Source organism: Sinohyriopsis cumingii, chromosome 15 (assembly GCF_028554795.1).
Source record: "Sinohyriopsis cumingii isolate HCF-2022 chromosome 15, ASM2855479v2, whole genome shotgun sequence".
NCBI classification, from domain to species: Eukaryota; Metazoa; Mollusca; class Bivalvia; order Unionida; family Unionidae; genus Sinohyriopsis; species Sinohyriopsis cumingii.
The window spans coordinates 133,223,622-133,250,129 of NC_142975.1; the positions used below are offsets into that span (position 1 = coordinate 133,223,622).

The 26,508-nt window shown below is 33.9% G+C and overlaps 1 protein-coding gene across 1 annotated transcript; it reads left to right on the forward strand.

Moving 5' to 3' along the window:
- The first annotated feature begins 1,127 nt into the window (after positions 1-1,127).
- On the forward strand, positions 1,128-18,282 carry LOC149782805 (uncharacterized). The gene is made up of 6 exons (XM_089934928.1): positions 1,128-1,741; positions 8,126-8,256; positions 12,971-13,038; positions 14,724-14,818; positions 16,877-17,024; positions 17,924-18,282. The coding sequence occupies exons 1-6, from the start codon at positions 1,712-1,714 to the stop codon at positions 18,142-18,144; spliced, it is 693 nt and encodes a 230-aa protein (XP_089791054.1). The 5' UTR covers positions 1,128-1,711; the 3' UTR covers positions 18,145-18,282.
- The last annotated feature ends 8,226 nt before the right edge of the window (positions 18,283-26,508 follow it).

Consider the following 26,508-nt stretch of genomic DNA (forward strand, 5'->3'; position numbering starts at 1 on the left):
ATATGCCGTAGATAAGAGAATACTGTTTACATTCCAATATCATTATACGATTCTTCACCGTTAAATCTGTTGTAGATATAGATGATCTCAAATGGGTGAAATGCGAGCAAAAGCTTGACATTGTTCAACTGGTTTCATAAATTTAATAATAAATCATTACCCATTTGAGATTCTTTTTCTCACAGTTTTTATTTCAGTAACAATTATTTAGTTAAAAAAAGAATGAATACTTTCGTTCATTCTGACAAACGCTGTACCTTTCATTTGATGTGGGTATAAAAATAGTCCCTAACATTTTGCAATCTAAAATATTCATTTCCAACGAACTGAATCGCAGTTTTTCTTACAAAATGTTACATTTCAATGCTTCCAACGCGATTAGATTGGGATAATAGTAAATTATTGGACGTGAAAACAAATCTTCTTAATGGCACAATATTTAATTGAAAAAAGGACTAAGTTGCATACACTTTGAGAAATTTAATCGGGCTCTTCAAATATAACATATTTTCAAATGGTGACATCAACTTTTATCAAAAGGGAATAATTTCAGAAAAAAGGTTTTAGGCTGTATAAAAAGTTCATATAATATATTGGTTTATGACAAAGTAAAGAACAACAGGAACTCAAACAAAAATTTGAATTTAGCTTTCGTTATATAAACAGTTGATATAATAGTTTTCTTATGTATATGTAAATGCATGCATTATGTGATTCCTTTATTTTTCTGGTTTTGTCTTTGTTGGGGGGTGGGGGTCCGTCTCCACATACACTATTACATGAAACATGAATAAGTTTCAACACGAATAGTGAACGCGATGAGTATTCCAAATTCTGCAAAATGTATTGATTACTAGCATGTTGAAGTGAAGTGGATTATATTTCACAATAGAAATGTATTTCATATTGGACATTGATTTCTAAACAGATGTAGCAAACAAAACCAGTAAGGAATGGAATGATTACTCGTAACGCGCAAAGAAATCACGCCAAATAATACACCGCACTTTTTGGCAGTTGTAACAATCAGAATTCACCTAAGGAGAAAACAATGCTGCTCTCGGACCGTTGAAAGCTGGACTTGTTTTCCTGTATATAAGGTAGTAGCAGCACTAGGTACAGAAGCTGCGGAATCAATAGTAGCATTATAAAACGGAGTTGAAATAGGTGACGTAGTAGTGTTTGAATAGGAACAGGGATAGCAGCATTCGAAGTAGTGTAGATCGGGAGTGTTCACTCCGCAGACGTCTCTTTGATCATACGTTTAGTTCCAGTATATGGAACGGCAGATTGGACTAAACATTCATGAGACAACTAATTTCTCTTGATCGAAAGTCCTGACAGTCATTTCCCGAGCAGTGTGCATAGGCATGGCATTTTATCTAATAAGTTGGTTTATCTTATGCAAGAATTTGAGAATCTTCTCCTTTGAAATAACTTTGATGTTTCGACGAAGAAATGCCTACAGAAAATTCTTCCTGAGATTCTAGTAAATGATGCCCAGACCAGTTATTTGACAGATTCAGTAAGACATTCATCTTGCAAGTTTTGTGCACAAGAAACGTAAGTTTTGTTTGGTCAGCATCAAATCTGCCATGATCAATTGCCATGGTGTGGCATTGTAAGAGTATTCAATAGTGTAAGTACCTTATTGCCATAAAAAAAATATCCGGTAACATATCACACTGGCAGGATGTAATAGAGCTGAACAATGAAGATTTCAAAGAATTCCTATGCTACGGTAAGCTTTTTGTTATTGTGGGATAACATATTTTCTTTTCCTTGGATTTGGGGCTATGTGGTGATGCAATATTCAAAGTATACTCCTAATGTAAATAATGATCCGCTACATTCAATTTATTCTCATCCGTGTTTTTCATGTAGGATATCCAGTCTAGCTGTCGGGATCTTCAATCTAAAAGTTAAAAATGTTAATTGCTACCATCATTTAATCGATAATTGCATCAACCAGTCTAATTACACACACACACACACACACACACACACACACACACATATATATATATATATATATATATATATATATATATATATATATATATATATATATATATATATATATGAGCCGATTTTTGTAATTGTATATTCGGTCTTAGAAGTTATTATTATATCAAAATCTTAAATACAATAATGACTCGATAATGATATTACTATCCAAAGTTGAATTTATCATTTGTTATTAAACATAAAAATTCTATTTCGAATAGGTGCTGAAACAATGAATTTTTCCGCAATTAAATAATTTATGAATGTATAAATTAGAATATTCAAACTACTACTATGAAAGGTCACCGTAATGGGGAATATAAATAATGAATATATCTATTTTGTTTTTGCTGTGAAACGTATATATTTAGTCATTGTCTTATTCGGTGCAGTCATGCTACTATCACCATAATCATGTAATGCTACTATCACCATAATCATGTAATGCTACTATCACCATAATCATGTAATGCTACTATCACCATAATCATGTAATGCTACTATCACCATAATCATGTCATGCTACTATCACCATAATCATGTAATGCTACTATCACCATAATCATGTCATGCTACTATCACCATAATCATGTAATGCTACTATCACCATAATCATGTAATGCTACTATCACCATAATCATGTAATGCTACTATCACCATAATCATGTCATGCTACTATCACCATAATCATGTAATTGCAAGATTATTTGTGTTATTAATACAACGTTGAATTTTTTTAACGGTTTTCGCATATCTCTTTAATGTGGTTCAGTTACAATAATTTACTAACAATAAAAAGTTTTAGCTTCGCTGAAAATATTGGGGACACTGTCACAGAGACATAAATATAAAGTTACAGTAAATTTTTAAGTGCAACCATATGTAGTCAATTAATAAATGCTGTATGCGTTTTTCAAAATATTCAGATTCAGGTGGGTGAGTTGAAAGATCAATACGGTTCTAATCTTTGCATCGGACCACATGTTCCTACATGTTTCTGCTTTTTCAAATCTATATGACACCTGGCATAAAGCATGATTCGACTCCTTCTTGTTACCCCATTTAAAACTGAACTTGGCCGGCGTGTAAATTGTGTTCCTCTATTACGTAAAATACTTTTATTCTCTTTATAGTTTAATATAACTGATTTTTTTCATTATTGGATTAATACTCTGTTTTGTACCACATTTCTATCTTCAATATTGAAATGTGCGTAAAATGCTACACTGGTCCTTTAAATTTAGGTGAAAATCTTACATGCCCTTAGGCGAGTGCTTTTATTGGTGTGTTTATGCATTAGGGTTTAACTGACACGTCAGCTGAATACGAAATATATGGTGCCGATTGAAATTAATGTTATACGAATGTAAATATACCAATTTTCAAACAAACTTTAGGGAAGATAGACGTTTCCAAAAATACGTAAACACGACGCACTACAAGATAAAAAGTAAATATTTTAAAATTCTATCATATAAGGGTTAAAACATAACAGCCTTAAAATTGTAGGGTCAAAGCCTGTTTAGGTTATGATGCAAATTTTGAGCATGATGCGTTGTGTGTGTACAACCCCTTATGTCCAAGGTAAATATATTAGTTTTGGAGCAGGTGATTTAGAACGTCGTGAACTAATATCAGCAAGTTGTTGTTGTTGTTGTTGTAGGGTTTAACGCCATTTTTCAGCACACGATAGGCTATACATGGCGGCCAGTATTAATGGTGGAGGAAGAACCCGGGAAAACCCCGGAAAGAACCATCAAACCACGAGAAGCTACTGGCAAGCTTTCTCACATACCCACATTAGCTGAATCCGAGACTCGAACCCAAGCAGACAGAGGTAAGATAGCAGTGATCCGTAACGGAGAGCGCTTTAGACCACTCGGCCCACACTCGGGGCCGCAATATCAGCAGGTAGATACTGTCTTAATATCAAGTCGACAGAGTACACGAAAGTTTGCATCACGAAAGTTTGCATCTGTTATGTACAAAGCCAATTGGTTCTCTTTCTGTGTTGCAGTCATTACCGAAGATAATTTTGTTTCCTTTCAAAGGAAAATAAACGTACACGAAGGATGAGGTTGATTTAATTATATAAGAAAGAAAACTGTCTACAAAATCATTTAATTCAAAATAAAAACAAAATAGAAGCTGATACGAAGGTTTTTGCTAACATTTTTTCTATTTTTGTTTTCAACTTTTGCCGTATTGTTTTCACTTAACTGTAAATACCAAATGATTGCAGTGTGTTAGCTTGCAGCTTGCTTTTGTATTTAAATTCTATGAAACACGTTACAAGAAAAGACACTAATAAATGAAACGTTTACTGGAAAGAACGTAGAAGTTATCAATGGTATAAAATCAAGTTGACTGCAAGTGTCACATGTGTAACTAAATTCTATGCTAGGGTATATAGTCCTTTGTTTCAAAATGCTGTTTATTAAATTGTAATAACTCATGTAGTGCAATGATATATAAATCCATACGACTAATGTAGTGCAATGATATATAAATCTATACGACTAATTTAGTGCAGTGTTATATATAAATCCATACGACTAATGTAGTACAATGATATATAAATCTATACGATTAATGTAGCGCAATGATATATAAATCTATACGAATAATGTAGCGCAATGATATATAAATCCATACGACTAATGTAGTGCAATGATATTTAAATCCATACGACTAATGTAGTGCAATGATATATAAATCCATACGACTAATGTAGTGCAATGATATATAAATCAATACGACTAATGTAGTGCAATAATATTTAAATCCATTCGACTAATGTAGTGCAATGATATATAAATCCATAAGACTAATGTAGTGCAATGTTACATAAATCCATACGACTAATGTAGTGCAATGTTATATAAATCCATACGACTAATGTAGTGCAATGATATATAAATCCATACCACTAATGTAGTGCAATGATATATAAATCCAAATAATATTCTTTGCATCTGCATTTTTCAAAAATTAATAATCCGCCCGTATATACGAAATAGTTGCCATTAAAATGACCGCAGTAATGGCACTGCTTCGTAGTGTCTTAGGTTCAATATATAGTGATATCAGCACTAGTAGACTTACAGATGCAGATGACAGTAAAAGTGGCAATGGTTAAATAATAGCGGAGATAGCAGCATTCGAATAAATATCGCTTTAGGTCATTCAGAACTGAGCCTTATTAATGTTCACTGCACAGACGTCTTGATCACAAGTATCTGTCCAGTTACACACTTCCATTGATTATTCCATCGATCATTTGATTCGATTAAGCGATTTCTGTAACAATTCATTGCTCCTATAAGTAAAGCCGCATCAGTTATTTTCGAGTACAATCAAACACTTATGATTAAAAGCTGGAGAGAACATAATCTTTTGGTGCAGTTTGTATAGGAATTTCGAGCAATTTGGTTTAGTGAGTAATGCTTTCACAGACCTTTTGATGAATAAAAGAAGAAACATTAATATTGATATCCCGTGGATACAACAAAAGATTTTTCATCAGACTCTAGTATCGAATGCCATTATATTTTGTAAGCGGGTACAAAAACAACTGATAAATAAACCGAATCAGTTCACTTGAGGTGAATGGAACAATAACCTTTTCCAAGGGTATCTACGCTGCTGTAGTTTTTTTTATATAAACATTTTGAATAATTTCTTTTGATAACATTAGAAATATATACGCTCTACAGCAAGAATATGAAGTATGATCCATCTATTGCAAAAGCACATCTTCATTCCAATTTTGAAACTGTATCACCATTCATAAATGTTGAAATAGAATGCGTTCTTTGAAATATTTAGTTTTAGAAAGTTCTAATTGTTTTTCTTCATTCCATATGTCTTCAAATTTACACACATTTTTCAACAAAATTTATTTTGAGTCTGTTTAGTTCTTGTAATTGCTCCCAATTTTCCCATCCCGATGGGCTCACACACACACACACACACACACACACACACACACACACAAGCTGGCGATGAAGAAACTTAATACAGTTGTTCAAGATGAATGTGTTTGCCATTCAAGCATTTTGGTGCTTTATTTGGAAAGTAAGCAGATCGTAGAAAATATGGCATGCATGTAACAACGTATCGCAAAATATCCATATATGGCATAGCAAACCTTAGTTGGAAAGAGAATTACCGAGAATCGCGTGTTATTTTGTGATGGTGAACAATGTACAGTTAACGCAACACAACATCTTTTGCGTTTGACAGTAATATTTTTGCTTCATTGTAAGGTATTGGGGAATCCTCAGCTACGTTGAGACTACGACATTGTAGCTAATGATCACCAAGACGTCGTTTTCACATAGCAAACGCATTGCCTCTGAAATATCTGATAACTATTATAAATCACTAAAAAGTATTCATTTACAGATATTGGACGTTTAAAGGACGTTTAATTAATTTCATCATTCATTCTGTACTCTGAGTTGATTAATATAAGGTGTCGCATCTAATTACATTCACAGAAGGCCCATTAATTCTTTTGAGTTCTGCTATGGGGTGTAGGAGAGAGAATTTTCCATTTCAGACTTTTCTCGATTACTATTGTCTCAGAAGAGTGGTCATAAATCAATCTTTCTATCACATAATTACACAAGCCAGTGCAATCATTCTCACTTTTCAAACTAGGTGATCCATCACTTCTAATTATTTCTTTCATTGTCAAGGAGTTAACGATAAATGTGAATGAAAGGTTTATCAGTCTCCTCAACCGTCGTAACAATTCACTGCTCAAAAGTATCAAGTTTATTGAAAATAATGTTTCCTTGGATAATACAATCTAATGTTATGACGCCAAGCATGTACGCAGAGCGGGTATTTTATATTAACGATTTAGTTCAATCAAGGTGGTATTTTTATGTCATCTATAATTTCAAATACAACGGTTTTGTTGCACACAGATCTACTTCATGTAGACAGGTAAACTGCGAGAAAATGACTGCGACTGAAAACTGACCCCAAACAAAATCAGCATGTATTTTTTAAAGGTAATAAATCTGCTCGCAAGTAATAATTCAAGATATAGTGTGGTACTTGATGTGCGCTGGACACAATACGAACGTAGAAAAATTGTTAAATCATATATTCTATAAGATATATTTATTTTACAATTAAACGCTAATTTAATATTTTGATTTATTGTCATCGTAAAACGTAGTTCATGATTGACGATAGGCTGTTGTGGAAACAATTTCATTTGTGCATATTATCACTTGGAGGAGTTTTTATGTCCATTTATTTAAAGCTGATTACAAGAAAAAGAGTAATATGTACACACAATCGGAACCTATTTACGAGATAAAAAGTATACACATGCTTATGTAATAATTATACAATTGTACCTATCTATGACGTTTACATTTCTTATATTATTCTACGTCATTAAATCAGAAACAAGACCTAATGGTCACAAACAAACGTTGTGTATATACAACTACAACATCACTACAAGCACAGAAATACATTGACAGAAGGTACACGAAATTTAGATTTAAAAATTTAAACTGAGGCTAATGGAGGAACAATTTTGAAGCACGGGAATGCACAGTATTTTAACTCAGATCCATTTGACCTGTAAGTTCTAAGGGCAGACAATCCATTCTCTCTAGACACGTCCAAGATCCTACAAGCGAGGAGCAAAATTCTGAGTTTATAGGAACGATTCAGAATTTGTTTCACACTTCAATATTATAATTATATATACACAGCCAAAGCACAGTCTCCGTTGATTTTATATAAGCATTTATTGTAGCATTTTATGTAATATATCATTATCTTTACCTTTCTTTTGGTGACAATTCTTAGAAAATATTTCTGAAAAAGGCAACCTTAATAGATGGAGCAGTGCTTTCTTTTGAAAAGGACGAGAAATATCTGTAAAAGATTGTAAGTAAAGATATTTTACGACTGTAATTCGCAAAATATCATTGAAAACAATAATCTATTCAAATTCTTTAAAAATGCTCCAGGCATGACAATAAGGGCACATTGCATTTGCCTTAAAAATGTCAAAAACACATTTTACGGTTTAGTACAAGTTAACAAAAATACATATTAATCTCATTTTACTTTTGTCTTGCAGTGTTCGACGCCAGTTTTGCTATGTCTGCTCTTCTATGCTGAAGCCCTTATTGGACTGCGTCCGCCAAAGCGTAATCCAAATCCAGCTGTAGTACATGTAATTCCTTCCCATAATCAAATGGCTGATGAGAGGTAATGTTCTTAAAGCTAAGGTGGAACATATCAACATTGCAATATTGGTTCCTTAGAATGATATATTAGAATGTAAAGCAATTGTCGTTACGGACATTCACGCATAGTCTGGATTAAGAAAGAAAAATACATTCTGAGAATTAGTACAAGTTTTCCAAGATTTTAATCTTAACCCATCTAAGCGCTATCTTCGCTTGACTTCAAAAGATAGCATCGTTTTAAAAAATTGCTTTCATTGTTCCTATATAAGCAGTTTCTATTTATATACAGTGTGAACGAGCAGAAATTAGAAATAATGTTGACTTTTACATAAACATTTGACCTACTTTGAGGTAAGCCGATCGGTGCGGAGGGATGTGTAAGGTGAACTTAAATCGGAAAAAAATATATGCATCAGTGATATTGTAGGGGCTACTGAATTCAAATAATTTATCAAGATTTTGTCCTCCACAGGTCATTGAAAACAGAACCATTCTTATCAGTCCAAATGCAGTTATTGTTGCGTGTCTTATATGATCATTTTTATTTGTCTTTGGTGATTTACGCTCAGTTATATACATACCGTTTCTCATTGCTTGATTCTGAACAATACCGCGTGTTTATTTTATGACCCAAGGTAACAGCTAATGATTATGATTGCAATGTGACTTATACTAAAAAGCTGAATCAAATTTTTTCTAGTTTCAACTTATCTGCTTGTTCATGCTCTCCTCGTTTTTTAAGTTAGGGGAAGAAAGTTTCCTAATAAACTCATGAGATTGACTGTTTTACTTAACGACAAGAATCAGCAGCAAAGATTAGCCGTATCGCAAAACAAAGTCCAATTTCTTGTGCGGCAGCTTAAGCACCAGGCAGAATACGGAATATCATTAATTGGACGGACTAATACTTTGAAGGACAATATGAATTTTTTTAAATCGCACAGTACAAAAAAAGGCATTTCCTATCAAAGACAATATAGGTGTATCAACTTTTTCTTAGAAGGACTATTGGTTAGGATGCTGACTCACAACAAAATGAAATGTATCAGCGTTTCTTACATTACCAAGGCACTTACTATTTTATGTACCATACCATTACAATGCTTTGGTTTTAAACCAAGGTACAGAAAAGAAGGGGGTCCCCGAGTGGCCGAGTGGTCTAAAGCGCTCTTCGTTACGGATCGCTGCCATTTCACCTCTGTCTGCGTAAGTTCGAGTCTCGGATTCGGCTAATGTGGGTATGTGAGAGAGCTTGCCAGTAGCTTCTCGTGGGTCGGTGGTTCTTTCTGGGGTTTTCCCGAGTTCTTCCTCCACCATTAATACTGGCCGCCATGTATAGCCTATCGTGTGCTGAAAAATGGCGTTAAACCCTACAACAACAACAACAACAGAAAAGAAGAAAAGTAACATGTTTAGTATAATTTTTTGTTATTTTACTAAAAATACGAAGTGAAAATATAAAAAGAACGTATACTCTTTTGAATCAAATCCCAAAAGGTGATAAAAATTTAGAGTATACCAAATAAAGTCCAATGATATTCCGAATGAAATCCAGTCTTGAAAGTATCGTACTGATTTACTAACAGCCTGGAATAGTGTTCATGTGCTAACATTGTTTATGTATCACAGTGATATAATCCGAGATAACTATAAATTAATTCACAATAACCCCAAGATAGTTATTTAGTTTGAAAGTATATTTGAACACTTTGTAAATCCAGTGAATAAGTGAAAGAAATGAATCCTCTGATGCAAACTAAAAGATGATTCCACTAGAAAAATGTTAAAGAAGGAATGAGGAATTCTGGTGCTAACAACCCTGAATATAAAAACTAACACGAAAACAGAACCAGGATGAGTGTCATTTGCCGCATCAAAGTCATAAACAAGATTACATCTTGAGACCTCTAAGGTCAAAAGGCTATGTAAACATGTTTACCTACAACTGATAATTATCTTCATATAAATCTAGTCAAAAAGAAAAATTAGGTATGTTACATATTGTTAATTAAAACAAAGTCATAAGAGACAGAAAAAAAGAAAAAACATTAGTAATCAAGGCCCAAACTCCTACCCTCAATTATGGACAGAGGTCAAGCGCACAATACAAATTAAATACACATAGCATATAATTATTGACAAAAGCCAGACAGAACACAATACAAAACTAAAAATACATAACAATAGTGGCGACCGAAATTGCTTTTACAATATTCGTTGCATCACATTCTAATTGCAGACTCAGAGTTAGAGATAATAAAATATTGCATCTCCTTGTGTACATGTCCTCCCAACTCCCACTCTGAGTTATAGATCCAAAGATCCAAAATAATATAATAGTTACACTGCTTTCCCATAGAGTTTCCAATACGAGGGATTTGTTAAATTACAATATCAAATAAAAAAAATTAAGCAAATGTTAAATGGAGTCGTTTGGCATTTCACTGTACCGAGACCCACACGACTTACTCAAGATTTATAACAAAAGAACACATCAAACAACAATTACACGCTTGCGTGCATACCTACCTGCCTACCTACATACTTACCTACCTACCTGCCTGCCTGCATGCATGCATACATACATACATACATACACGCACGCACACGCACGCACGCACGCACACACATGCATATATACATACATACGCACATACATATATATACATACATACATACATACATATATACATACATACATACATACATACATACATACATACATACATACATACATACATACATACATACATACATGCATGCATGCATGCATGCATGCATGCATGCATGCATGCATACATACATACATACATACATACATACATACATACATACATACATACATATGCAAACTTCCTTGCGTATGCATATACTCAAGTACAAACATATGCATTACTTACATTGGCTGCTGCTAATGATGATGAATTTGATGACGAAACTTGATATTAAATATATGAACCACAATAATGTGATATATTTGTATACGTTGCATATGGTGTGTACAATATATCTCACCAAAAATCAGGAATAACAAGGACGTAAGACTGCATTAATCCAAAAATGAATATTTCTAATTTAACAAATAATATACCCACGTATCTCATCAAAGTCGCAATTACCATTTTCTGGAAATACTCTGTCAACTTTATGGGCAAATTTCCATTCTGAAAGATTCATAATTAAGACAGTATAATTAATTCATACCGAATTATACATGTTTACAGTTAATAATCATTTGATTTTTAAATCCAGAATCATAGAGAAATATTAGCAATGAATATGCTGTTTAAAAAAGAATGTCAAGTATACCATTACCTTGATTTTTGGACAAAGTTCAAGAACAAAATACAGATATACCGAACATATAATCATCGAGAAAAAATAAACAAACAATACAAATCAAATACTATGGCGGTATTCATAACGAAGAAGAACTGTTAGCAAATTAAAATTACCGTTTGATCTCGAGTAACTCATCATTATGTCTAACAAAACAAGGAAATAAATAAGACTATTGCACGTATCGTGGCACTCAACAGTTTCGTATTTTGCACAGGTTTAAAATTTTAAAGAAAATTAATTTCCCTGGGGTACCTAGCTGGTTATACCGACTATTCAAAAGATCTTTATTCAAAGAACCTTTTATTTCCATTTTTTTTGGTAAATGATTGATTGGCGTAATATGGGTTATAGAGTATATACCAGGCCTTACTTCAGATGTGCACGTTTCAAAAAACTACTAGCTCCATTTGGTCATTTTTACTTCGTGGACTTCAGAGAGAAATTGTGAAAAAATATCCGATTACATTGTTTTTTTAAATTTTTTAGGTATTTGGCTATTCGTTCATTGCACTTTTAGAAAGCTGGTATTGTTTAGTCTGTCCAAATTCATTTTCCGGAATTTACTAACTGCTGAAGATGGAGTACTTTAGACTAGTTTAGCTTGATTTTTTTAGCACATTGGATCCGTCATTTTGGTTACCTATATGACTGGATCATGTACAATTTCCACAAGTGCAATATCCAAAGAAATTTCAGGCTCAGTACATGAAAATAACATAGAGGTATGCAAAATGTAAAAGTTTTTACCTTACACTCGTCACTCTCTCAGAAGTTCATAATATATGTAGAGCACCCTCCATCGAATTTGGTCGGAAATTATGAAAATAGAATTGCAACGAAAGGAACTACAGATAGCACGTGTATAATATCATATCGTTCGTAAGATGAAGAAAAAGTATTGTATGTTCATATGGTCCATAGATATTCCATTGTTCCATTATAAGCCATTATTCCAACAGCCAAGGTATCGCAGCAGCAACAACAACAACAACAGCCAAACCTAGAAAAGGAAGCAATACATGTAGTTTTATTCAGACATTAAGAATCTGCACTTGATATATGTTAAATTACGCGTAGCACCAAATGAGAAATAAAACTGTGATAGGAAGAATAGAAGGGAATGAATTTAAAAAGTGTATTTGCATTTTTTGAAAATCTTTCAGAAGTTATTTGAATCAGATAAAGGCTGTGCTTTATTTTACATTAAGAAGTAGAAATACATTGCAGATATTTTATGTACATCATTTGTATGAATAATAAATCAAATTTTCAAATAACTGAAATATGTCGAAATGATGTGTAGCCTTTATTCTACAACCTGCTCCTGACTGTGAAAGGCGAAGACAATAAACTTACGTCGTATATGTTACCTTTGTCATTTCACTTTTCAGATCATCAAACTATGTTCGCAGTGTGAACCAAAGTGACCAGCGAGATGTCTTTCAGTCTAAACCAGGAGGTTAGTTATTAAAGATAACATCAGGAAATACTAACACTTTCAGTCATGAAGCAGTACTCATCAATTCGTAAAATTCGGTGTTGCTCTAGACTTGATATTTTACTCGAATTTGCAAACGTGGCCATGTGTCGATTTCACACTTTTCAGCCATTTATCATGAGATTTTCAGTGCATATGCAAGGTAAATACTAAACATGCGGTGATAATTGTTCCAATAAAAGCACCAGTTTAATATGACCAATATGCTAATGAGCATTCGTTGTTATCCCCCCCCCCCATAGAACAATTATGAACAATATGAAAGAAGGTCAATATTTAGCAATGCTTTGTCCATAATCGTTTTTATTAGTTCATACTTTTTATTAGTTCATAACAAGAGTGTAACTGTTACATTCGGGTTCAAAGGACACACAAACACCAAGAAAGGGTCCTAGAACTTTATATAAAATAAAGCTATTTCTTCACAAAAACTAAAAACCAGTGTTGCTTACAGTACCAAGCCCAGCTACATAACATGAGATAAGGGACTTTAATTAATTTCATTTGTGCCTTTTCCATGGGCGGTTAGCCATGAGAAGATAAACAACAAAACTAAATCTCTGGGATCAGATATCCAGACTGATGGGATTAATGTTCTGGCCAACTGTCACTACTAACAGCTAGAATGTGATTCAGGCACATATGTTACATACTATGTTTTATGAAATTAAAATTAAATAACCAAAAGCAAAATGCATGGATATTTATTTTCAGTTTGTAATAATGCATTCTACTCTACGTGTGTTTACCGTGTAAGACTGATGATTGTAATCTTAGTGCTCCATACGTGTTTACCGTGTAAGACTGATGATTGTAATCTTAGTGCTCCATATGTGTTTACCGTGTAAGACAATGGTGATGCTAGCCTTAGTGGTCAACACGTGTTTACCGTAAAGACACTGGTGGCTATATCCCTAGTGGACAAAACGTGTTTACCGTGTAAGACTGATGACTGTAACCTTAGTGGTCAACACGTGTTTACCGTAAAGACACTGGTGGCTATATCCCTAGTGGACAAAACGTGTTTACCGTGTAAGACTGATGACTGTAACCTTAGTGCTCAATACGTGTTTACCGTGTAAGACAATGGTGATGCTAACCTTAGTGGTCAATATAAATGGACGTTGAATAATGACAACAATGCCAATTTAAGCATATTATTTAGATTCAATATATTAACTTCAATAGTGTAAGTTTTCTTGGAATTCAAAACATCTCTAATGAGCTGACAAGTTTAATTATGTAAATTAGTAAGCATACAAAAATACATGGATCATTTTCTCGACGTCTTAAAATTTAAACTTGTTTATTAGATATCAAACTTCTATATAACATCATCACTCAAGAAACGTCTTCAAGAATGCCATCGGATCAAATGTGTAAACTGGAGGTAAATATTCAGAAGAAAAAAAGATGATTTTTTCGATATTTCAGTAAGATATTGTTTTTACGTCAACAATTTGTTTTGTATAATCAATGTAACCTTTTTCTATAAATTGCACTTACTAGTACTCTGTATCGTATCTGAAAACAATATTTATACTTTACGTCATATCTGAAAACACTTTGTACTTTATATCATATCTAATGATAATATTTGTCATTTATATTGATGCAATGTATTACACGATTTGTTCTTTTACCAGAGCAACGTTGTCGGTCAGTTCAAATATCTAGATGTGGAGTTCGACTTCTGAGACGGGTTATCAGAATCAAAGATGATGTTTGTAATTATATAAATGTAAGTCCATTCGTGTCCATATTTAACTACAATTACTTCTATTTCTGATTCATCAGCTAAAGGAGAATATAAGTTTAGCTTTCCTCTATGCATTAAAGAAGAATCATTGTACCATCCCCTGCACACGAGTCGGCGTCGACACGCGCGCGCACACACACACACACACACACACACACACACACACACACATATATATATATATATATATATATATATATATATATATATATATATATATATATATATATATATATATATATATATATATATATATATAGCGTCATTATTACAACCATTCGTTATTTTTGCGGGCTGACATCGTGTATGCTTTTTTTTAAAGTTTTGCGTTTTGCAGCAAAAAGGGGAAGGAGTGTACACACAATGTTTTAACTAGAACAATGAAACATTTATTAGCTAATGTCAGGTTGTTGCATTGAACTCGTGACTACATGTCTTTGGCATCATATATACATACTGTTGCATATCAAACAATGACTTACTAAGTTTACACATCTAGGTCGTTGTGACCCATGTTTCATGCTTCACCGGCATTGGTTAAATGGTGTGTTTTAAATTGTTTTCTCAAGCACACTGTTCATACTACAATCATTAAAAACCCATACAATAAATAGGTTACTATGACCTACAATATATCTTTTACTGTCTGTAGAGTTTTGAGTTTAATTATTACGTATGTATGTTGCAACCTATATACATACTATCCTATCTAAATCATGAAATTTGCTGAGGGGGTGTATTTCTCTCTCTTAAAAGATCATTATTACCCACTCTTTTTCACTTCGTTGGCTTAGGTTCAATATTGTGCTGATTATAAGCGTCTTTTGAAATTTTACTTTGAATTATTGGAAAATAAAGTCTTTAATGATTTAACATAATATTTTGGTTTCACTTTCTTTCGATTACATAATTTAAAACCCAGAGTGGCAAGAAAGGTCACTGTAACCTAAATTTATTGCTTTACTAACGGATATTATGAATTTGTATTTAGCTCACATACATTCTGTATATATCCTGGGCTAAAGGCAATATATTTTGTGACAAGAGCAATTGGAAGGGGAAACAACATGATTTGTCGACAAAAAATAATCTCTAAATTAATGACAGTACAGTTCATATTGTACATGTAAATGAGAACGAATTAGATATATGGACTATATGCATTTCATCTGACGCAGTTGATAATCAGTGTAACTACTGATGCATCAGCTATGCCCGAATAGTGGTCATACGACTGTTAATTCGAGGTTACTCAAAGCTTTCGAAATCAACCCAGTATAATCTTGTTTCAAGGCTGGACAATTTTAATAGCCTTTGAAGCAGATTTAATTCATATCTTGTTGAAAAAGATAAACAAATTTATTATCCTTGGGCATATATCATCTCAGTATCACACCCCATATTTTTGCAATCTTATGTATTGTGTGCCCAGTTTTAGGGAAAATATTTGATGTGTTAAGATAACGTTAATAAGAATCATTTTTCTTCATAATAATTTATGTTAAAATATTCCTGGGACTAATTAGAATGTGTTTAGAGGCGAGCTATGTAGGCAGTGACTGCGTGATTGCATCGATATTGGATTAATCAGGGTATTTGTTCGACATGTTGAGATAATTAGACTAGTTGGAACGTCTTGGTAGATGATGTAAGTAAACAATTAGACGACATCTTCCTAAATTAATCGGAAGATGTATAGAAGATATTGATCCCAATGATGGACATGAACAAAGCATTACACCCATATAGTATATATTAGTATTTTAGTAAATATTTCCATTTTTAATCAATGTAATGTCGATGATCTAACTGATTGAAAGAAACACTAATAAAGATGCCCATGTACATGCAGAAAATTAAATCAATCCTGACATGGAAACGGATATTGATGTGTTTCGTACTTTACTCTTATTAGGATAGCGATCACATTTCTCCTCTTTGAAAGAATTCGTATATTTAGAATAAATTAAGTTTGAATGCATGCATTCATAAGAAGCAAACTTTTTATTATGCAAGTGCACGAGGGTTTTTAAATTTCAGGACTATATGGATTGCATTTCACGAAGTTTGCATCAACCAGACACCTTTGATATAGACTTTTGGTTTTTTAACCAATCCCATATGCGTGGATGCGTGAAGAAAAGAACTCCAGTACCGCTTGAACAATACAGAAATCGTCGTTCTTCTGGTAACGTACAACAAAATATAACGTAGGAACATTTCTCTTGCAAAACTGTTTTTCTTCGAAGTATGTATTGCACGATCACTGGTGTTAGTGGTAAAAGTTTCATTCAAGATCAGAAAAGATGACAAGACACTGTTTTAAGAGTAAACATTTTAAATATCTATCTGCCTATTTAAGACAAAACGTAATGTATGACTAGCACACTCTCATACTCTCCTTTATATCTAAGCAACGTTAACAAAGTATCTAGCTCTTTACATCCCCCTGATATTCACATTTGCACAGACATATACATTCATAGGCAGTTTGATAGATCATATAACCAATAATATTAACGATTAAAATTGCAAAGTCATTTCCTAGGAAACATGTCATTTTCGTGAACATGAATTGTAGTATGCTTACATTTTAATAGCTACCGAAAAAAATATTAATTTTAATAAAATCTCTTTCAATTTAAAGCAATATCTTGAAATAAATAATGCATTTTCTCTGCTAATGATATCTAGCCATTACGTCTGTTAAATGCATAAAAGGGGCCCCGAGTGGCCGAGTGATCTAAAGCGCTCACCATTACGGATCACTGCCATCTCACATCTGTCTCTGTGGGTTCGAGTCTCGGGTTCGGCCAATGTGGGTATGTGAAAAGTTTGCCGGTAGCTTCTCGTGGGTAGGTGGGTCTTTCTGGGGTTTTACCGGGTTCTTCTTCCACCGTTTTTATATTGGCCGCCTATTTTGTGCTGAAAAATGGCGTTAAACCCTAAAACAACAACAATAACAACAATAACAAATGCATCAAAAGGGAATGTTATCAGTAGTCCACACATATACATTTGACTTATAATTGAATAAGCTTTGCACATGCAACATTACTTTTGACATTTTAATTTTTCTTTATCCAGTGCACGGCCCTTCATGCTGTTCTGACGGAATCAACACATGTACGATGAAGGGTTTTCAAGAATTCGCGAAGAATTCGCTTAACTGTTCAACTGAAACATATGAACATTGTATGGAAGGGGTGGCAAAGCAATGTCTTGGTGATGTCTTGTTTGAAGTGAACTTGCCGTTCATCATTTCAAGCCTGAAAAATGCTTGCAGAAGAGCGCATAGAATGAGGTGAACATTAATTAAAAGAAAACATTTTGTGCAAACATAAATAAATAAATAAAATGGATCATAGAATAAGGTGAACATTAATTAAAAGAAAACATTTTGTGCAAACATAAATAAATAAATAAAAATGGATCCAATACCGTTATTCGGGCTTTCTTTGGTCAGTGAAGGTTATAGTAATGATCCCAAATCTGCAATTGAATATTGCCTCACTTTATTAGACAATTATGAAGTGGACTATTTTAAATAGTTTTATTCGAAATAGTTCAATAATTAGAAACAAGATGCTTCGTATTTACATTTAAATCAGCCATTGGACTTTACGAAATTGTATTGCGTACTCTGGCAAAATGTGATCTCCTATATTTAATAACTTTTAAAATTAATATAGTTTTACCTAGTGCAATCTGATTTTTCGAGCAGATTGCACTAAAAAAGTTAACATGTTTTAGAGAACGGAAGGAGTGGGGTTGGGTAGGGATTTTCCCTGTTCCTTTCATTTCTTTGCTTATTAGACAGCATGAAGGACTAGCCCGGTTCACTTACTAATCTTCAGAGATTTTGACCACAATATTTAAAACGTTTGAAGAAGATTCATATTAAAGACCTTTAAAGCATTTTAGTCAGTGATCTCTTTTGTGTATAAGGAAAGGCTATGAAGCGAAATTATGTACGTTATGGTGTTCATAAAAACGGGAACTTTATATATATATATATATATATATATATATATATATATATATATATATATATATATATATATATATATATATATATATATATATATATATATATTGTTTATTCGGTTTCAAAATGTACTTATTATATGTAGAACACATCTTCTTTCAAAATATATGTATACCATCTGCAAAGTAATCATAGTAACTACACGAAAACCCTGTAGAAACAATACAAATATGTTAATGGGGAAAGTTTCGATGAATTGTAATTAATTATTTAGAGACAGTTCCCGTAGACGCTAAAGTAGAGATATAGTATTAGACAGCTAAAATCACTGGTGTTCCTTGCCAATATTGGTAACGTTTATACAAGAGCATGTTCAGTAAATGGCTGTAAATGAATTCCAACATTTGAAATCCATTACGATTATGTACATGCAAACTTATAAATGATTAGGCGTAATTTAAATTTATTCGAGGTGATGTTCGAACGCAAATTGTTGTAATGAACTTTTTAGCAGAGGGCCAAGAAAATTGTTTTAAGCAAAAGCAAATATATTTCTGATATTAAAACAGGCGGTTATAGTAAGGCAATACAAAATGTTGACTATGAAGTATTGATACATGGGGGTGTAAAGGCATCCAGTAATGCAAGTATTCCATGAATCAGGACGGATATTCAAAGTTTTATATCTTACACGAATGTTTGGATTTCCTCTGAAAAATATATAAAGTTTAAGTTCCACAGTCTTTTTAACAAGTTTCACTTTCGATGTACTCGAGAATCTGGGTCTCATCATTGCCATCTACTGTACTTTGTATTGTTATTGTTTGTCGTGCATTGATATTAATCATAAATTGAAGATACAAGATATTATCCAGTAGCATGTATCAATAACTGCTGTCAGAGTTTCACTTCCAGACTGTCACTTATGAATCGATAGAGTTCGGTTGATCCATAAGAACGTACGCCAGTGGCTTGTCGATGACGTATTCTTGTTTATGGATGTCAAGAAGAAACGAGGAAATTTACCACAGTCAATCACGGATAAAAAGAGAGCGTAACGAATTTATATGTCAATGGCTTGCAAAAATGGATAATATTGTCTTACAAAATGTCTCTAAAGTAGTTTAAATGCACAATAGTGCAGAGTGCTTGTAATTTTATTCATTGTGAAGATCGTGAAACGTGTATAATGTGAGAAATTATAGGCTGAAATAATGCATAAACATCTAGGTTTGTGAAGATTCGATCTGATTATTGTTAAACAAACGAAGCAAAGTGCATTTAAAGGAGAAATCTGAAATCTCGCATGACCATATAAAAAAACTACATCATCTTCATCTAGTAGGAGGGTTATGAGTCTCGTGATTGTAATAATATGAAATCTCGCATGACCATATAAAAAACTACATCATCTTCGTCTAGTAGGAGGGTTATGTGATTGTAATTTAATCAAAAATGGAGTACGCACGAGGGGCAAAAATCTCTTGCCTTGGTCGCGTTCCGAAAAGAAACGTCGCAGAGTTGTCACAGATACCGAATGGAGCCTGTCATCTCTATGGAGAAGTTAGCACAGCCATTCGACACTGAAACGCCGAAGATGTTGGACAATGTCTACATTGTGATGTGTTCTCTAATTGTTATGCATCTAGTTGCTATGTTTGAAAGCACCGTTTTGTTATTATTACCATTGGACAAGGATTTGGTTTGCTTTGTGATTGCAGTTGCAGTTGCATGACTTGATAAACGTAGGGAAGATTTCCATTGGTCAGAACGTTTAAGAGTTTAATGTTGTTTTCTCCCGAATTTATCGTTGTGTAAACTGTCAGTTGCCGAAGCACTCAGCAAATAACTCCTGATGAGGCGTTATGTGAGCTGTATGAATCGGCAACTGACAGTTAAAAGCACGATATCTTAGAAGAAAAAAACATTAAACTCATAAATAATTACAATTAGTTATAATTTTTAAAATTATTTTTATTATTTTTTTCATTTTTGTTTTAAGTAAGAATCTAAAACTCAAGATTGGCTGATCGATATTACGCACAGTGATTGCGTTGTATGAGAGGGTATCTTGCCTAGTTCATTTGTAGACATGTACATTACATTCGTGAGACCGATTCTTTAAATTACATTAGAAACTTGTATACATACAGCTGTTCTCTCTCCCCCTTCTCTCTTTCTTTCTCTCTCTCTCTCTCTCATACACACACACACACACACACACACACACACAAACACACACATCCTCTTGGAGATATGGGACAAACACGTTGTGTGTACAAAAGGGCAATAACCTGTGCATGTAAATGTGTACACATGCTTGATGTTGAACTTTTTATAGGGTTTTCAAGATCTGATTGCAAAACTTATTCTGTAAATTTTCATCTGTAGTGTTTAGGAAAGGCTGTGTGCTGAGAGTTATTGCACATCTTTAAACTGCTAGTCTTTCAATGGAAGTATCCATTCACTAACTTATGCAAAACACTACTGCCATAAATATATTTGTATCTGTGCAAATTATCCAACACTTTCACTATAACCATAGTTTTAAATTCATATGTAACAAGCTGCACTGAAAGTGCTGTATCCCCAATGTTCTTGGCAGACATTTTGGTTCCTAGCTCTTTATTTTCAAATTTCAAACAAAATTGCAGCTGACACAATTTTTGTTACCCATCAATAAAACCTCCATTGTGGATCAGACGATTTTCTGAACATTAGATACCATACTGCAATAGGACATAAAAAATAGCAGAAGAAATACCTTCGACTCTGTCGGATGAATCAATATTTGATCAGTTTCTTCTGCCATCAGACGTTCTTTATCGGAAGAAATCACTCCAACATACCATGAAAAAGATTGTGGTAAGATATGACGGCGACAATGATGATTTACTAGTCTGACTGTTTTGCAGCAACATCTGTTGTGGCTCATATAGCCCAACAAAAAAATAAATGGAGTCTAAACTCCAAGAGAATTTCTTGATGAGGCATTACAATCTTGTGTTGAGTTTGGCTATGGTAGTCTTTGGAACACAAAATATAATTCCTCCGATATGATTTCTGTTGAAAATGTAGCTGCTTATCCTGCTGCTTTTCTTGGACTTTCTTGGATGAGAGTGCTATCGTTATTTCGAGCGATTAGGTTATCCAACACACGAAATGATTAGAGTTTACTAGAGGTGCAATAAACAGGCTACTACCAAACATCCATTTTGCTGGATTTTCCTTAGATTGAATCATTCAAGTTTTCAGCGAGTAGTCATCGTGTAATATCAATTTGGTTTGGTAGACACTTTAATAAACCAGATAACAATAAATCTCAACAACTGTTGCACAAACAATCTGCGCGGTTAGGCTCCAATAGTGTTATTACGATACATGCTCGATGCTGAGATTGTCAAATCATTAACTGTAACCTCTGCGATAATTTCATCCAAACTACAAAAATAATTTTGATTACCACAAGATGACAAAAGATATCTGCAGAAAAATTATAGGTAAGTTCACTTCGGGTTCATCATCTGATAATATACGTTGTTGTACAATATAAATCATGGATCCAGCCGATGTACATTCTGTTGTTAAGGACACAGCGGCAAAAGGTGTGTTGATGTCACGGATAAATGTAAGCATGCAAGGTGGAAAAAACAAAGGTACAATAGTTATATACTATGAAGGCAATTCTCCTCAGTTTACTTATTTGAGATCATCTATTTTAGTATAGTCTTCAGTGAATCTATTATCGATAATCAACAGATTTCCTAAGGACTTTGTTAAATGTGGCCACATATTCTTTTTATATTGGGTGTTGTACAATCGACCTTCTTGAGCCATCTATCGAAGAAGACACCAGTGGTGTCAGCTGAGTTTCGTGACGAATAAAACACGAGCAAATACGCAATTATCTCAAGTCAATTGATGTTAAAGCATCTGATGTTTATTATCGCAACGATAATTATCATATATTTCATCATCACCGTCAGTAAACGATCCAATAACGAGACATAGCACAGTCTATCTCAATGGTCCAGGTCGTTCTGATATAACAACACGTACTATAGAATTATTTAAAAACTCTGACATGATTGTGCTGGCGCCAACTCATCGGCTTGCCAGAGAAATTTGACAACGTGGTGTAAGCGCATGCACGTTTCTTTAGATGGCGAGGTGATGCATGGACACCCAAACGAATGAGCGAGAAATATATCCCGATAATAATTATCTGTAATGAGATTTGTACAGTATCCAAAGAAACATTACACATATTTCTTGATTGCTTATGAACACAAAGAAACATCACACATATTTCTTGATTGCTTATGAACACAATACTGCAATTATCATGTGTGGATATCATGGACATCCTCCGCAGTTTACAGGTGAATCGATAAGTTAGCCACTATGAAGACGTTTTGTACGACCATCGCTCACAGGATGAACAACTACGACAACTAAAATTGTTAATCAGATTACAACCTGACAAAGTTCGGTGTGAAATACTGAGTACCGTAATTTCAGAGACTCCACTGTCAGATTTCTGGAACTCATGGATCCAATAGTTGCATCCAGGAAAATTGTCCGTGATTCACTTCAGCGTAAATTATTTGATCTTCACAAACAAAAATGTCCAACTCAGCAAGTCCCGTTATGTTACCACCCTGCAGATACACACCGGCAAAATATACTCATTCATATTTCAGCAGCAAACGGAGTTTGCCAAAAATAAAACTCGTTCTTAATGATGTCGTGGATATTCGTGATGTCGTGGAGGTTCCAGTAGATGTTGTACTGCAGCCGTTATCGTGAAATTATGCGATATACAATAACAATTCATTCGTCATAGGGATTAACAATATCAGATACCAATATCTGGGTTTCGATGATCGCATACGATGGTCAAATTTAGTTTATTAGGCTGTGACCAGAGTAATACAAATATAACAGTTACACAGGGTTGTCTACGTGTTGGAGCTGCCAACAGCGTCACAAACAACAACATCATAATTAGGTAGTATAAACGTAGTGAAGAAAAAATTTGCTGGTTATGCGCGAGATGACCAAACAAAAAAGCGTGTGATTCTTGTTAGTGTTTACTGCTGGCGCGTATCCACTCTGATGGTAACTATGTGTTTTCAGGAATTTACCTGTAATTGTTCACATACAAATCAACGTTGAGAAGTTGTTGAATCTAATTCACAGATTGGTGGCCGCATCTGATTTTCACGTTATGTTGTTGCATCAGCTTCGTTATTGCGCCGAGAAATTCTTTGCCAGGATCAACCTGTAGCAATTGTTGCCATCGGAAGCCACTATGTGGCCCGATTCCTCGCTAATAGATTCGTTAAATACGCTGCTGTGACTTCGGTTTCTGTTTTAGACGATAACTGTTCAGCCGCTTTGTATCTACTTGCAAGATCTACCACAGTCAACGTATATTTGTGTGTGCGCCTTTTGTGTTCATCATGTGGTGAAAACAAGATATCTACCTGATGAACTTGGTTGGGTGTAGTGACATCAGCGCGTCCTTGATGAATCGTTTTGGGACGTGGAAGTTAAATTTGCCATATTGCCTGTTGTGACAACCAATCTGCGAATATATCTCGCGTGACTGCTGCTGCATCGGCGAGTTTTTTAATTGCTACTGTACCTCTCCAATATCCTCTTAGAATATACTGAACTGACTCCACTATATATTTGTTTTCGTTAAATTGCCAGCTCCCAACACTATTTTACTTTTCATCGCTTTTCTTATCAACTGATTCGCGAGTGATTCTCGTATGTTTTTATTCTTTATCGAATTCATCGTGTGAATTACCTTGAGATCCGCGATATGTCGTTGTTGTAGTTCTATCTTGACTTTTATACGCGACATCATGAATATGGCACGCTTGATCAATTGCATTTACCGGAAAATCTTCTGGGTTTGGTTGATTTTTCTCCATCAAGTCTAATATCAAGACGAGTTCCAGGACCACAACAATTATATCCTGTAAGATGTTTTTCCCCAGGATACTCAGGAAATGACGCTCCATGTGTTTTGTCGAGTGCCTTAGTAATATCGTCTTATGTTACGTGTTTAGGCTCGAAAAAAAAAGTAACATAAGAAAGAGTGAAAAGATCAAGCTTTGAACATTTTTACAAATTATGTATTTTCCTGGAAAGATACTGTAAAAATGAAGAAAGAAAAAACCTTACGGTTTTAAGAATCAAATCGAAAAGTAATCCAAAAATAATCCACGAATAAAATTTTACAAGTCCTAATACTGAAATGTTCTAACGAATTCAAGTTCAAGTCCCGAAGAAGAATCCATGATGGAAGGCGATGACGTATGCTGTATCCGGTACAGTGTTGTTATCTACAGTTCTTTGTAGAAACACAATAAATAATCTGGTGTTTGAATTAATTAAATCTCTTTGTCCAAGAATTCTGTATGAGCACACATATATTTCCAGGACAAAAAGAATTTATCCTTTTCAATCCAAAAACTCGAATAGACGTTGAAATTACTCCAAACTGACACAATAAATGAACACCTTGACATCAAGTGTTATAAGCCCAGACTGAGATTATTTCTCTAAAACAATGGTTATACAGCAATTTGTGAGGCGCAGATTGGATGCCGTATGAAGGTCACATGAACATGTTTACATCACGTACTCAAAACATGGCCCTGACATAAACCAATCATTTTACTCTAAGAATAAAATTGAAAAAACGTTGTTTACTTAAATAAAACTATTTAAAAGCCTAGGGTCACGAATTCAATACAGCTTCGATATCACTCTTATTATTCCCACAATAAAAAATATAAAATGCTTGTTCATGTGACTGTTACTAATTTTGAATTAAGGTAGGGAACTAGGTCCGCTTTATGTGTTTACAAATGAATCACAGTCAAACTATTTTATGAAAAAAGTTTAAATCACATAAACAAGATTATATTAAAATAGCATGTACAAAAGATAAAAAAAATATTTTTAAAGCTGACAAACAAACAATAAAGTTAAAATAAATATGAATTATATCAGATATACATAACATATCGCCACAATTTTTGCAATGGGAATACTCACAAATATATTTAATTTAATGAATCTATGAAGACGATGTCATTGAATTTATCACATACATTGATGAAGAGCAGTCCGTCGAGGATCTCAATGAGGATATCAACAATCTAGTGGTTTACGATGATGTCATGCTCGAGAAACAAGCAAATCCAGGCAGAATATTTTTACGGGGCAGACATAAAAACACGTTTATTTACGGTTCTGAGCGGCGCACTCAGATCCCCAAAGTGATCAGAGATAACTGGAATTTTTTGGTTATTTTTACCGAGGTTGATACAAATACGCAACGAAATATTCATCCGACATGGTGTCCCGGCGACATGGACAAAACAAATTTCAAGCTTTCTTTGCAAATGCTCAGAGAACATCTGCATGGATTCATTATGACAAGTTTACAAGATCAAGCAACACCTTATCGAATTGGTCTCAATAAAATCTTTTATTAGAGAAATGCATGCTGAAAAAATCAACGATGATTTTGAGCTGATACAGCAACACCTAATCGAATTGGTCTCAATAAAATCTGTTATTAGAGAAATGCATGCTGAAAAAATCAACGATGATTTTGAGGTGATACAGCAGAGAAGTGAAGCGGGCAGATATACAGTCG

Bases quoted from the DNA above. Each gene is read 5' to 3' on its own strand.
- LOC149782805 (XM_089934928.1), top strand. From the start codon at position 1,712: ATGAAGATTTCAAAGAATTCCTATGCTACG. The intron at 8,257-12,970 runs GTAATGTTCTTA...TTCACTTTTCAG, and splicing joins AATCAAATGGCTGATGAGAG to ATCATCAAACTATGTTCGCA. The intron at 17,025-17,923 runs GTAACGTACAAC...TTCTTTATCCAG, and splicing joins CAGAAATCGTCGTTCTTCTG to TGCACGGCCCTTCATGCTGT.